The following is a 15864-nucleotide window of genomic DNA, read 5'->3' as shown; positions in this document are numbered from 1 at the left end:
TACTTGTCTCCTGTCCTTCCTGTGTGGGATGCTAGCCATCACAGGACTTGATCGAGGGGGTTTCTCCCATATCGTCCGATCCAACCCAGTCCATCACCCCAGACTCCAGTGCCAAACCCATTAACTTAAGTTCCCACCACTGAGTACCATAACTGAGACATTGGCAGCCATTCCTTTAGGGGAACTCAGCGTCCAAACTCATCTCCAAGCCAGAGCAGGTGCCGACTGCCGTAGCCACCACGTTCTGAAAGGCAAAAGGCAAAGTGCAAGAAGTGCTGTGGGAAACTCAAGGGTGCAGGGTCCCAAAGCTTTGGGCCGTCCTCGACTGCTTTCCCAGGCCACAAGCAGGGAGCTGGATGGGAAGTGGAGCTGCCGGGATTAGAACCGGTACCCACATGGGATCCCAGTGCGTTCAAGGCGAGGACTTTAGCTGCTAGGCCACGCTGCCGGGCCCTAGATATTTTTTTCCAAACCATAAACTAGCACACTTATTCTTGGAGCAATAGGTGGTTTAGATGCTCTTAGAAGGACCTTTTGTCATAATATAATGGAGTGAACTGTAGTTAAGCACACGTTTTAATGTCCTGTTCTTGACAGAATACAATGGCAATCTCCAAGAAACAAACCTCCCCTCCTTACTTCATCCCCAATAGGTACAGCAAAATTAAATCAACTCAGTCAGGAAACTTTAAAAGCTGGGGGGGACCTGGAATGGAAGACTGTCTGAGGTGAACTTAACATGAGATGCCTCCATTAAGTCTAGATCCTGAAGGATCCTGTTTCTGGGCTGAGGAAGATATTCTCTGAGGCTCCCAGTCATGTTAATCAGTGAGACCCCCAGAGATAGACCCAGGAGGAGCTATGTAAGACAGGGGACTCACAGGGGGACCTGGCCTGCGTGATGATGAAGGCCGTGAAGTCCTATGACAAGCCAATAGCAAGCTGGGATACCAGTAGCATGGCTCAGTCCAAATCCAGTACCTCAGAACCTGGGAAGCCAACGGTGCAACTCAGTCCTTGAAAGGCCCAAGGCCAGGAAGCCTGAAGTTCCAAGAGCAGGCTCGACAATTCCCCTTGCCCTGCCTTCCTGCCTTGTGTGGGTGCCAGCTGACTGAATAATGCTGTGCACATGGAATGTGTATCTTCCCCCGACTTACCCATCTCAGGGAACATCCCTGCAGCTACACTCAAAGGTAATACTTTCCCCCCTTCCACACGATCCTTGGCTCAGTCAACACCTAAAATGAACCATCACTCCAGAACAAAGTCTACCTTCCTGTGGCACTCCCAAAGGAAATTAATTATGAGGACGATAGCCTTGGCACATAACCCAGTGGAACAGAGAACCCAGAAATAAATTCACGTATTTATACCCAACTGATCTTTAACAAAGACAACAAGGACACACAGTGGAGAGAGCCTGTTGGTCCTGGGAAAGCTGGATATTTACATACAAAATAAAGAAAACAGACCTATATTTTTATCTCGCCATATAAAAAAATCAACTCAAAATAGATGAAAGCCTTAAGTGTAATGCTACAGGAAAACTCCATGACACTGGTCTGGGCAAAAAATTCTTAGTTACAACTCCAACATCATAAGCAACAAAAGCAAAAAAAAATTAGCAAACAGAATTATACTAAACTACATAACCCAACCTGAGCAAAGGAAACCATCAACACAATGAAGAGACAACTACTGAATGGGAGATATCTGCCACCTCTTCACCCAATAAGAGATTAACATACAGAATATAAAAGGATCAGCAAAAGGAAAGATTTTAACATGGGCAAATTAGTTGAAAAAACATTTCACAAAGACAACATATAAAAGGGAAATAAGTATGAAGGAGCTTCAAAAACTTTGTGGGAAATAAAAGGTAATTTAATGCATTTCCCATGAACTTTCTGAAGAAATATGAAAAATGGCCCACATCACTTTTCAGCGGGGAAATGCAAATTAAAGCCACACTGGGATGCCATCATCTCAACCCAGACAGGCTGTCTGTTGTCAGAAAGATGAAAAGCAAATGCGGGTGAGGATTCAGAGAAAGTGGAGCTCTCCAGCACTGTGGGTGGGCGTATAAATTAGCAGAGTCATCATGTAAAACAGTATGAAGAGTTCTCAAAATGCTAGAAACAGAAGTGCCACAAGAAACAGCAGTCCCACTTGTGAGGTTTGAGAAGCTCATGGAAAATGTGCTTCATCTTTTCATTCTACCTTTTCCTGAAGGCTTGGCAGCTCCCTCCCACGTCCACAGGACAAGCACTCACAGCAGCACTGTCACAACAGCCCAGAGACACGGTCAACCTTAGGTGGCCAGCAACAGAGTCCTAAAGATGGACACACACAGAGGGGCATCCTTCTGCCACAGCACGAATGAAATCCTCTCATGGTTGGAACTACAGGATGTGTGTTAATGAGGTAATTCATAAAACATTCTCATTTATATGCAGAATCTAAAAAGTTGACCTACAGAGGTAAAGAACAGCAGTTTACAGAGGTTGGGAAGGGTGAGGGTGAAGAAAGGATGGAGAGAAGTTATTAAGTGCAGTGGTCCAGCTGGGAGGAATAACATTATTTTCTACAGCACAGTAGATTAACCATGGCTGGAAACAACTATTTTCCTTTATTATTTTTAATTTGAATGGCAGAGTTACAGACAGATGGACAGAAAGAGACCTTCTATCTGCTGGTTCATGCCCCAAAATAACCATAATGGCCAGAACAGAGCCCTTCTGAAGCCAGGAGGTAGGAGCTTCCTCCAGGCCTCCCCCACGGCTGTGGGGACCCACAGACTTGAACCAATCTCTGCTTCTCTCCCAGGGCAAGCAGAGAGCTTTCATGGATCAGAACATGAACCAGTGCCCATTTAGGATGCTGACACAAAAGGCCGAGGCTTAGCCTACTATGTCATGTCTTATCTCCTGGAAGCAGCTATTTCTAAAGAGCCAATAGAGAGGATTTTGTTTCCAACCCAAACCATAGATGTCTGCACTGGAAGATGAGCCAGTTTCTCTGATCTGATCACTATACATTGTATAGATATACTAAAATGTCACGCTGCACCCTATAAACATGTACAAGCATTACATATCTATTAAAAATCTGCTCCCAGTAAATGGAGTCTTCAGGAGCATTTGCAAGCACAGACATGTTCTCACACACCGACCTGGAGTAACAACATTCAAAAAGCCAAAACCAAGAAACTGATCTTCCAGGTTGGCAGTGTCCAGCAGGCATGGCTTGGTCCCACCAGCGCATCACACAATGGTATTTAGGAAACTTTTACACATTTCATGTATGACAGTGATTCTGCTGAGCAGTCAAAACAGGACAAATTTTTTAAATATAGGATTTGTGAACTAGTTGAGCAAGAAGAAAAAAGTAATCCCTTACCTCACTGAATAAAACATTAGCACTTTTAGAAGAAAATATAGCCTATCCCTTAAATATTAGATACTGTATTATCGTGAAAAGCTTCTATTTATTAAAAGCCATCTTAGAGGAAACAGAAAGCAGAGAAGCTAGTCACAACACAAATGAAGGCCTGTCCAGCACGCAGCCTCCCAAATGGCCTGACACCCACCTTCCACCTGCGGGCTCCAGCCTCCCTGCACAGGCGTGGTGTGGCGTGTCTGAGGCTGGCACAGAAGGCTGCACTCTCCTGTTGGTCGCCAGGAAGCAAAGGGCCATGCTGGACACATCCAAGGGGCAAGGCACCGAGGCCTCCGGAACTCGCAGGCAGGATCCAGCTAGTAAGATTCCCCAGCCCTAGGCAAAGCCTTGCAGTGACGGCCCACAGTGTGACTGCAACCGCAGAGAAGCTAAAATCAAATGCTATGAAGCACAATGAGAAACAGCACTCAGTAAGCATCCTTCATACATTTAAAAAAAAAAAATCCCAAGATTAACAGAGAGAGACAATCACCCACAGAGGGCGGGGTGAGGGCGGGAAGGGACAACTCACCGAGCAAACAGCAGGGTAAACTGGGCCAACAGAAGATGCGTACTTTCACAGCCTTTTCTACTGATAAAAAGTTGAGAAGTCTGACTCCTAAGTGAAGGCAAGGGTCAGGAATACTGGTCATCCTTAAACAAGGATTTTCAGAGTATGAACTGTGGCAGTAAACTTAAAGGGAAGATGTGGCATTATCATTCAAAACTGAAAAATCATTATAATCCATAACCTAGCAGGTCCATTCCCCAGTATAGATTTTAGACAAATTTTTTTTTTTTTTAGATTTATTTATTTATTGGGAAGTCAGATATACAGAGAGGAGGAGAGACAGAGAGGAAGATCTTCCGTCCGATGATTCACTCCCCAATTGACCTCAACGGCCGATGCTATGCCGATCCAAACCCAGGATCCAGGATCTTCTTCCGGGTATCCCACATGGATGCAGGGTCCCAAAGCCTTGGGCCATCCTCGACTGCTTTCCCAGGCCACAAGCAGGGAGCTGGATGGGAAGTGGAGCTGCTGGGATTAGAACCGGCACCCATATGGGATCCCAGTGCGATTTCAAGGTGAGGACTTTAGCCGCTAGGCTGCACCACCGGGCCCAAGACAAATTCTTTTTTAAAAAAATTATGTTTTGGGCCCGGCGCGGTGGCACAAGTGGTTAAGGTCCTTGCCTTGCACGCCCGGGATCCCATATGGGCGCCGGTTCTATCCTGACAACCCCGCTTCCCATACAGCTCCCTGCCTGTGGCCCGGGAAAGCAGTCCAGGACGGCCCAAGGCTTTGGCACCCTGCACCCGCGTGGGAGACCCGGAAGAGGCTCCTGCCTTCGGATCGGCATAGCACCGGCCGTTGCGCTCACTTGGGGAGTGAATCATCAGACGGAAGACCTTCTTCTCTGTCTCTCCTCTCTGTATATCCGCCTTTCCAATAAAAAAATAATAAAAATAAATCTTAAAAAAAATTTATTTTTTAACATTTTTATTGGAAAGCCGGATATACAGAGGGAGGACAGAGAGCTTCTGTATGCTTATTCACTCCCCAAGTGGCCACAATGGCTGGAGTTGAGCCAATCCGAAGCCAGGAGCCAGGAGCTTCTTCCAGGTCTCCCACACTGATGAAGGGTTCCAAGGCCTTGGGCTGTCCTTGACTGCTTTCCCAGGCAACAAGCAGGGAGCTGGATGGGAAGCGGAGCTGCCAGGATTAGAACTGGTGCCCATATGGGATTCCAACATGTACAAGGCAAGGACTTATGCTGCTAGGCTACTGCACTGGGCCCAGAGAAATTCTTGCATCAGTTAACACATACATGGATGTACACAAGATCACTACTTATTCCCACAAAATTTAGACAATAGTACAACAGGATAGAAAGATTGCATCTAATGTACAATGAAATACCATTCATAGTAAAATGAGCCATATGTAAACATGGATACATCTTACAACACTGAGTGAAAAACCAAGTCTCAAGATACAATGGAGTATTACAATATGACATGTAGAATGTTGTTAATATCAAAATAACTGAGGCTGATGTTGTGGTGCTCCACATTAAGACACTGCCTATGATGCCAGCATCCCACAGCAGAGTGCACTTTGAGTTCCACTGTTGCACCTCCCATCCTGCTAACACCCTGGGAAAGCAGTGGAGGGTGGCCCGGATACTGGAACGCCAGCCACCCATGTGGGAGACCCAGATGGAGTTTATGGCTAATGGTTTCAGGCACGCCAAGCCCTGACTATTGTGGCCATTTAGGAACAAGCTGATGGAAGACTTCTTTTCTCTGTCACTTTGCCTTATAAATAACTTTATACATAATTTTAAAAGATACATTTATACTTGATATATAAACCAACATTTTTCTTTAAATATGTAAAACTTTATCAAGTGATAAAAATAACGTACATCATTCATCAGTCACTAATAAGCTTTAGCTCATTTGTTTAAACAACCAGTTGCACTGATATACCTGTCATCAACTAAATGATGCCCCAATGATTTCATACAGGAACTGCAAACTTTTCCAATGCAAATTTCCTCCATTCACTTATTAGTCATTAACTTATTCATGTGCTGACCCCTGAAGAGAAGAGACAAACAATGGATTCCCAGTCCACCCCCCACCCCTCATCAGACCGCATGGACCTGTCCAGGTGCTGGTTATCTGCCAAGAACCACAGGCAGGGGCTCTCAGCTATAGAAAACTGGACAGAAAAGAAGGGGGTGAGAGGGGTAAAGGATGCCAGTCCAACAGCTAGAACTGGAGGCTTGACCTTGTCTCACTGCACACCCAGCTCTTGCCCTCCTGCTGGTGAGTCACAAAATAGTTAGCTGGATGCCAATTACCATGCAGGATCAAGGCAGAAAGGGAAGAGGGGAGAATACAAACACCAACAGCTAGCCCCGAGTTGGCATGGATGTGGCTGCTTGAAATGAGGGCAAGGTGGACTCATGAAGCTGGGGAGGCCTGGCAGCCATGACACTCAAGCCAGAGCTGACCCCAAGCACGAGGAGGACCTCAGGGACAGGGTGCTCTCACTCTGCCACCTGCCTGAGGGTACTTCCTGGAGTCAGGTCCTTTTCACACTTGTTCCGAGTCTAAGGCAGGCCACTCGCCACCCAAGAACAAACGACCAAATAAAGCAAAAACCCTAGAAACCATACAACAGAAGCATACCTGGACCACAAGGGACTGGGACCCATCCACGCACCTGCATCTGCCCACATTCCCTTCCAGCCTGCCCAGTGGCCACCACAGCTTAGAATTGCCTTAGTCTCCACTGAAGCAGTTCTTTGGGGAAATGAACAGTATGACCTTGGCTGCCTGGAGCATGCTCCTGCTTAACTCCTGTAACTAACAGGAAACCCACAGCAGGCCCAGCTTTGCACACAGTGCTCACAACAGAAACACCTGGCCATGTGTGACGTCCGAGTCCAACCACATGTAGTAAAGCCCACAAGATTAACAAAGCTTACTCTCTTCTGAGTTTCTATTAACCACCATGCATGGAAACATTCCAGCACTTATCTCCCACTCTGGCCATCCCATCTTGTGCACTGGCTAATTACCAGGCCTATTCACACATAGCATCTCCACAGATGCAATCATTCCGGAGCTAGAAACAAAGCTACTCAGCATTAGGACAGAGAACCCACTTGGTTAATCCAAAGGAAGGAACGAACCCCAAATCCAAGAGGACTGTCTCCTTAGAGGAGGAGATGGCAATTTGTTGTTTAAGTTGGGTACACATTTTACTTTAGTTCATCGCACATGTATATATTTTCTTCTACAAGAACTCTCCTTAGAGTTGACATTCAGGGTTTATTTTACCAAACCAACTTGTTGCAACCCTCTAGTCTCTATAGCAAAGTTGTTCTCATCTTACAAATATTAAGCCAGGAGTCTTAGCAAACTGACATTGTGGTGAAATCAAGGCACAGTGCCTATTTGTGAAGCCACCATTGTGGTGCAGCAGTTAAGTCAGCACTTGGTACTGGCATCCCAGGTGAGTGAACGCCAGATTGAGACTTGGTTGTTTTACTTCTATCTTACCTGAAGAGCATTCAATGGCCCAAATATTTACATTTCTGTCACCCCCTTGGGAGATAGAGATGAAGCTCGTGGCTCCTGGCTTTAGCCCCAACCATTTTGGCTGCTTGGGTAGCAAACCAGTGGGTAGAACATATACCTCTCCAGGGAATGCTACCTTTCAAATGAATATATCCGCACCTGATAAAAGGCGTGACACTAGTTTGACATGACTGGTTCCTAAGTGTCCAGGTTAGTGGCCCACGATTTCCCCTAAGGGCTCACAACATTATCCAGTACTTTCAAGCACCACTGTTAAGCTTCCCAAACACTCTACTTACTTCCCCAATCTTGTGGTGCCTCTTATTTCTTACACTTTTTAATTACTGACATAACTGCACTGAGGGACACAAGGGGTCATTAGTTTTCATGGCAAAATGTGTACCGACAAAAGAAAAGTTCCAAACAATGAAAAGGGCTTTCACTATATATAAATTTTAAACACTTTTTGCAGGATCTGGCACTGTGGGCAAAGTGGGTTAAGCAGCCACTTGGGACACCCGCACTCCATACCAAAGTGCTAGTTAGAGTCCCAGCTGCTCTGTTACTGATCTAGTGTCCTGCTATTGTGTCTGGGGAAGCAGCAGATGACCCAAGCACTTGGGGCCGGATATCCCTATAGGAGATTCAGATGGCATGCTTGGCTCCTAGTTTTGGCCTGGTTGTTGTGGCCATTTGGGGAGTGATCCAGCAGATGGTAAGTATCTCTCCTACTCAAGTTCTTTCTCTATGCCATTCTATCAAACAAATAAAAAATTAAATCACTAAAAATAGTTTGCAACAAAATGAACATCTTTTACTGTTACTTTCCCAGGAGAAGCACTTACAGGAGTTCAAGGAATTTAAGGAACACGTCATATAGGAAATGATTCAAATGAAAGCTGTTATCAGAAATTAAGAATACAGTGGAGCAAATGAAAAGTACAGTGGAGAGTCTCTCTAAAATAGAATGAATGAAGCAGAAGAAAGAACCTCAGAATTGGAAGGTATTTCCTGTTACCAAGGGGAAACAAACAAAAAGCAGGAAGTAGCACTAGATCAGGCCAAAACAGTATTCAAGAATTGAAGGACACTATTAAGGCAACATTTAAGAGTTATAAGAGTCCCAGAAGGTACAGAAACAGAAGCTTGGATTAAAGGTGTACTCAATGAAATAATAAGGGAAAATTTCCCTAATCTAGAGAAAGAATTGGAAAACAACATCCAGGAGTGGCAGACTCCAACAAGCTTGACCAAAAGTGATCTTCACTAAGACACATGATAATCAAGCTCTCTTCAATTGAACATAAGGAAAAAATCCTTCAATGTGCACATGAAAAAAATCAACTGACATATAAAGGGAAGCCAGTTAAATTCATAGGAGACCTCTCACAGAAAATTCTACAGGCCAGAAGAGAATGGAGCGACATATTCCAGATTCTAAAAGAAAAAACTTGTCAGCCCAGGATAACGTGCCCAGCAAAGTTCTCCTTTGCCTTTGAAAATGAAATAAAATTCTTCCACAGAAAAGTTAAAAGAATTTACCTCTTTCAAACCTGACCTACAAATGATACTTCAAGATGCTCTCTTGACAGAAAACAGGAATAGCGTCCACCAAAACCAAAGGTATATGTGAAGAACATCCCAGTAAAATAACAATAAAAGTCTAAATCAATGAACAACCCACTGCTGAAATGACAGGACCAAATTACCACCCATTCCTATTAACCCCGAATGTGAATGGGTTAAACTCATCAATAAAATGTCATAGATACAAAGACTAGATTAAAAAAACAAACCCATGTATTTGTTACCTACAGGAGACGTGCCTCACCAACAAAGATCAGTGGAAGCTATATCTCACGGATTTAACTTTTTTTAACATTTAGTTTCATCTCTTCAAAACATTTTCTTTCTCATTAAATTCTTCACTGACTCATAGATCATATAGCAACATCATTTTCTTCAAGAAGGTTCTTGACTTTTTTTCATTTCTTCAGTGTCAGTAGCATGTTATTTAACTTCATGGCACTTTAATTCCTTCTTCCTGTTGTTGTTGATTTTGCTTTATGGCTTTAAGGGGATGTACAGTAACTGTGTGATGGAGACTATCACATCCAGTATCATGTTGTTTAACTTCATGGCATTGTGAATTTTTATTTCTCTTGCTGTTGTTGATTCGATATTAGGCTTTTCATTTAAGGGGATGTATAGTAACTGTGTAATGGAGACTATCATATCCAGATGTGAGGATACAAGGTATTATGCCTCTCTACTTCCAGTGCAAGGATGGACTCCCAACAAAATTGTTAACTATATCTTGGCAACAGAATGCTGTACTGTTTGCCACTGTCCATGCCTGCAATGATGGACATATGCCGGTTTATGAAGAACTACACTATAGTAATAACACAGGTGAACTCAGTAGTGGTGGTGGGGAACTTGGGCAAGGAGTAAGATAAATCCCAGGGCCTATGAAACTACATAATAAAATGAAAAAATAATTTAAAAAATAAGATATCTGTTTTATGCTTAAATATTATTTACTCCATATTATCTACCATATATGAAAGAAATATCATATTTGTATTTTTGAGACTGTCTTACTGCACTAAACACAATGGTCTCCAGTGGTATATTTTTGCAGCAAAATAAAGAACTTCACTCATTAAAAAACCCCCAGCAGCTAGGATTAGACATCCCTGATCTTAGCTGAGATAGTAAAAGACCTTTTCAACTGTTTTGAGTTTCTTTTCCCTCAAAGCTCTGTTCACCTCCTTTTAACATTTGACACCATCTTCTTGCTGTTTACCCTTTGCGTGGTCCAACTTCCAAGCTTGGCATGCATCTCTATACGTTCATCTCCACAACTGCAACGTCTCAGTGTTCAGGAACTACCCTGAGTTTCAGTCCCACTTTGCATTTCTGAAAATTTGAAGTCAGTTTCACTTGTGTCTTTACATCACTCTTCTGGAACTAGACTTTCTATAAGTTAGATTTTTAGAGACTAGACTTCTAAAGTTCTAAGTCATGAAGTCATGACTTTGAGTAAATTTTTACTTTCCAAGCTTCAAATGCCAGCAAGATACAAGGCTCTCATTAACTGATCAGGATTCCATAGGAAGTGCTGGGCAGCCTGTGGTGGCTGAGTAAGGCTATGTAGTCCAGGGACAGTGCTTATGAATACGTAAGTCGGATGATATAGGGGTCACTGCTGTAACATACTAGGCTAAGCCTCAATGCCAGCATCCCATATGGGCAACAGTTTCATTTCTGGCCACTCCACTTCCCACCTAGCTCCCTGTTTATAGCTTAGGACAACAGAAAGAATGGCTCAATTCCTTGGGCCACTACACCCATGTGGGAGCCTTGGAAGAAGCTCCTAGCTTCAGACTGGCTCAGCTCTGGCTGCTGCTGCCATCTGGGGAGCAAACCAGTAGGCAGAAGATCTCTTGTCTCTCCTTCATTCTGTAACTCTGCCTCTCAAATAAAAATAAATCTTTTTTTTTTAAAGATTTATTTATTTATTGGGAAGTCAGATATACAAAGAGGAGGAGAGACAGAGAGGAAGATCTTCCGTCCGATGATTCACTCCCCAAGTGACCTCAACGGCCGATGCTATGCCGATCCAAAGCCAGGATCCAGGAACTTCTGGGTATCCCACACGGGTGCAGGGTCCCAAAGCCTTGGGCCGTCCTTGACTGCTTTCCCAGGCCACAAGCAGGGAGCTGGATGGGAAGTGGAGCTGGATGAGATTAGAACCGGCGCCTATATGGGATCCTGGTGCTCTCAAGGCGAGGACTTTAGCCACTAGGCCATGGTGCCGGGTCCCTAAAAATAAATCTTTACAAAACCAAAGTCTGTGCAAGGTAATTGTTGAACACAGATAAATATAAATTATTACATGCAATTTAAATATGAAAACATAGTTAGGTTGTTTCCTTTCAAAAATGTGAGACCTGGGCCCAACACGGTAGCCTAACAGCTTAAGTCCTTGCCTTGAACCCAACGGGATCCCATAGGGACTCTGGTTCTAATCCTGCCTGCCCTGCTTCCCATCCAGCTAGCTCCCTGCTTGTTGCCTGGGAAAGCAGTAGAGGATGGCCCAAAGCCTTGGGACCCTGCACCCATGTGGGAGACCCAGAAGAGGCTCTGGGTGCCTGACTTCATTTGGCTCAGCTCCAGCCGTTGCAGTCCCTTGGGGAGTGAATCATCAGACAAAAGATCTTCCTCTCTGTTTTTCTTCTTCCTCTCTGTATATCTGACTTTCCAATAAAAATAAATCTCTTTTAAAAATGAGAGAAACTAAGAACAAAATTTCCAAAACTGTGTTATGTTAAGAGGCTGCCCCACTTACAGATTTTTTTCATCCACTCTGTTACCTGAAATTGACCACAATAAAGAGCAAAATCATCACATCTCTTTGGGTCACAAAACAAAAGAGTTAATACACTTTACACCTGAACTGACCATGAAAAGTTTGTTTTATTCCATGAAAATATTCTCAACAGAGAACACTACCTTAAACAAAGCATTTACCATTAAGAAATCAACATGTGCACAAAGAGTAAAAATTACTGAAAAATTAAAGATTTCTTCTGGACGACCACATGTTCAAAATTTAAGAATGATTTAGGAATGATTTAAACTGTACAAGTACAAATGTCTTTGCTATTGTAATCACCCATTTACAGGTTGCACTATTCCATGTAAAGGAACTTGCCTCCTACGGAAGCAAATCCTGCTTTTAGAAAAACAAACAGTAGCTTGAAAAGAACAGTTAGTCCTTACAAGAAAGCCTTAAACTTTGCCCTCTGTGGCTGTTAGCCAAAAAACATAAGCACTTGAGGCTTTGCACAGAAGACAAACACAGCCAGATCACATTTCCTCTTCATCGCTAACCTTTAAAATAAAAATAGCACTAGATTTTAAAACTACTACATATAGTCTGTCAGTATCGAATAAAATGTCATATTATATAAATAACCCTGTAACAAGATTCAGCATCTAAACTTTATAGTTCACTAGCCTCAAAGGTAACACACTGCACGTCAGCTGTGTAACAGTGGTGGATCTGATCTTACAAAGGCATTAACTTCCACACAATTGTCATTCAGCTTTAGTAGAGCTGGTAGCATGATTCAAATAACACTGGGAGGAAAATTATTAAAGCAGTCACACAGCGTCTAAAATATTGCTTAAAATCCAGTAATACACAGACCATTTTACATTTTCTCCCCTCAGACAGCAAAGAATCAAATTAATGATGCTTCAATGGTACAAATACCCCCCTCCCGCCCCTACCCATCTTCCTATTACAACAGCACTAAGAAATCAATTAAGATACAAGTCCTTAACAGAACCACAGATGTGAGGCAGGACAACATGAGCAAGAAGGGCACTAAGGACAATTATATTTACAAGTATGAACATCCAGAAACTCCCAGTTTATAAGTAAAAGTGCACAGAGATCATTACAAAGGTTCACTAAATTTACCTGGTTTGAGTTGAACAAAAGCATCACTTGGAAACAGACTACCATTATAATAATCAAATGATATCATCATAACCCCAAATTAAAAGACAATGGCAGGAAATCCATAAAACTTGTCATAAAAACACCAAGAAAAATGGACTGGGACTTGTCTTTAGTTTGACGCACCAATGTGGAGCTGCACCATGGTGCACGGTGGGGCTCTAAGAGCCACCTACCGAGGCTACATCGTCGGCAGCTGCAGCAGGGCACAGCTGCTGTGAAAGGAGGTCGCACTGAGCTGACACTTAAAGCCCTTTGTGGGATACTGTAGTGGTGGTGTTGGCAACGAACAGATTGAGGCACTCGAGTTTAAGGCAGCATTCGAATGGAAGCAGCTGACCTTTGACAACAGTCCTTTATCGTGAAGTGGTGAGGATCTTCACTGTTTACTATGCCAGGAGTTCACTGCTGACTACCAGTCCTCCCAGGCTGAGGGGCTGAAGATGTATTAGGTTTCAAAGAGGTCCTTCAATTTGGCTGTAGGCTAGAGCAGAGATGTTTTCTTTTTCTTGTCATAAAAACTTCAAGTTCACAACTACTTCTTCATAATACCAGAATTGGAATGTTTGCAGTGGGGAAGTTGTAGCAGCACACATACAAACACTAGGATGGAATCATTAGTGCTAGAGATGTCTGACAAGGCGATTCGAACCACAAATGTAAAACAAAACAAACGCTTTGACAAGAACGAGGGATTATAAAGACATGCCTGAAAACTGGAGCCAATCACTTTAGACATGCAACAGGATGTTAAGCAAGCACGGAGTAGCGCAGGCAGACGTTGACACACACAAGGATTCTAACAGATAATGGGTCTAAAAGTCAATTAGAACAGAACTAGGATGGAGCAGGTCCTGCACAGACAGCTAAAGTAAACCAAACTTTATGGCAGCTCTGTACTTCTTCTGGTTTGGATGTAAGTAAAATAAATGGGAAAGGGGCAGCCACTATTGGCATTTTCCTTCTGTGTGAATAACTGCGAATTAGGAACTTAACGACTGGTTATTATAATGATTTTTTAAACAATGTATGGAAATGCTAATGAAGTTAGTAAAAAATAATCATGTCTGCATGCACTCATGCAACTTGCTTCTCTCACTCTTCCTCTGAGCCTGACCACTCTACTACCCTCCCCCCAAGCAGCTGCATGTAACCTCCTTCAACATCTCGCCCATTTCCTCAGAAACCCTCTTCAGGAACCTGCAGTCCAGGAGGAAAAAGAAAAGAACAATTACTGAAGACCTTTGGAAAGACAAAAAGGGGTGCCCCAAATGACCTCTAAAGTCAGTTTACAGATAGTTACTGAGAATCCCCAGAAAAAAACATGAAACATAAACTAAATCAAAAACCAATCTAACTGCTTCCTCATTCTGCTTTGCTGCCCAATACAGGCAGGGTAAGACCACACAATCCTTAACTGTGCGGTTTCCAACAAATGTTTGTTGAAATTAGTAGGGAAAAGACAATCTAACCTATTAAATTAAGATAAGAAAATGCCCTGAATGGTTGTGTAGATATCATCCTTCGATTCAGTTACTTTAAAGTCATCTCTTTGTTATAGGTAAAATTTGCCAATACTTCCCCTGTATTCTAGATTTCCTCTGTCTTCACAGATCCAAATTTATTTTCCTACCCATAGCAACTAACTGTCAGACCAATCTCAGTCAAAAAGTGATTGTTATTGTTAAATAAACACAAAAGTGATGCTTCCCAAAAGAAGTTTCCAAGATGAAACGGTAAGTGCAGGTAACTTTTGAAGGAAGCTCAGACATTGCTGAACATTACCACACACCCGAAAAGGTCAGGTCTCCAAAGAAAGCGGTTTTATGTGCCTGAGAGCTAGACCAGGTTAACTTACAGATCTCTCAATTAGTCTACCAATAGGTTATGTGCCAGATGCCTATTTCCTTCCTTGAGGAAACCAAAAAATAGGAAAAATGATCAGATTATTATTTTACCTAATTATACTTTTTTCTTAGAAATTGAAGCTATAAATTCAAACTTCCAGGACAAACCACTCTTTTGGGATTCAGTTTCCTACAATATTTCAGAGTGGTTTCACTTATCTGAATTTGCTTCAGTTACTATGTTTTCTGAACTAGAGGGGACAAAGAGTGGGGAGAGCATTTTTCTACCTATAGATTCCTGCCCGATAAATCAAGTTCTATAGTTCAAAAGGCAGAAAAACACATATACTTCACAAAGACTTAAGCAAATCAAAAAGCAAAAGCCATCAATTAAGCTTCACATCAGCATTACTCCAATGGGAAAGCACCACAAAAACTTTCTTGTGGTAACACATTTCTAAAATCAAGCCTACACTGAGCTCACACAGTGAACAATAAATCTGGACACCCTTTTCATTTTCTTATTTTTCCCAACTTCTTGAAGATGTTTTCATTTTATGTGATCATCACTATGTCATACATGGCACAAGCTGGCTGGTTAGCTTAGATATAAGTTACTGCACCTTTACTGTTTTTCTCTAGAGTTACATCTATGTATGACGTGGGAACGTAGCCTTCTTCACCGTTCTGTCTCCTGGCTCTTGTCCAGCCGTCACCTTTGTCCTCCTCAATGATGTACAGAACTTCACCTTCTTTCATCGCCAGAGTGCCTTCATTATGCCCTAGGTGAGAATTTTCATAGCATAAGCATAATTTAAGCACAGTGAAACTTTTAGTACAAGTTACAAACACAATACACAAACATGAAATCCTGTAATCAAAGAGTGACGGTCTTATTGGCAAGAATATCTGTATAATATTTTCCCGATTCTTTACACACATTTTCAC

The 15864-nt window shown here is 42.7% G+C and overlaps 1 protein-coding gene across 1 annotated transcript in view; it reads right to left on the bottom strand.

Moving 5' to 3' along the window:
- Positions 1 to 12001: 12001 nt before the first annotated feature.
- Positions 12002 to 15864, bottom strand: part of FNBP1L (formin binding protein 1 like) — a 107071-nt gene continuing 103208 nt past the window's right edge. The window contains exons 16-17 of the mRNA XM_040998692.1: positions 15540 to 15698; positions 12002 to 14269 (exon numbers count right to left, since the gene is read on the bottom strand). Of these exons, the coding sequence (XP_040854626.1) occupies positions 14262 to 14269; positions 15540 to 15698 (167 nt within the window). The 3' untranslated portion in view covers positions 12002 to 14261. The remainder of the gene's footprint in view (positions 14270 to 15539; positions 15699 to 15864) is intronic.

Source organism: Ochotona curzoniae, unplaced genomic scaffold, assembly GCF_017591425.1.
Source record: "Ochotona curzoniae isolate NIBS_2020 unplaced genomic scaffold, NIBS_Ocur_1.0 scaffold_1037, whole genome shotgun sequence".
NCBI lineage: Eukaryota > Metazoa > Chordata > Mammalia > Lagomorpha > Ochotonidae > Ochotona > Ochotona curzoniae.
The sequence above is the reverse complement of the archived record's forward strand: the minus strand, read 5'-3'. Positions and strand labels throughout refer to the sequence as shown.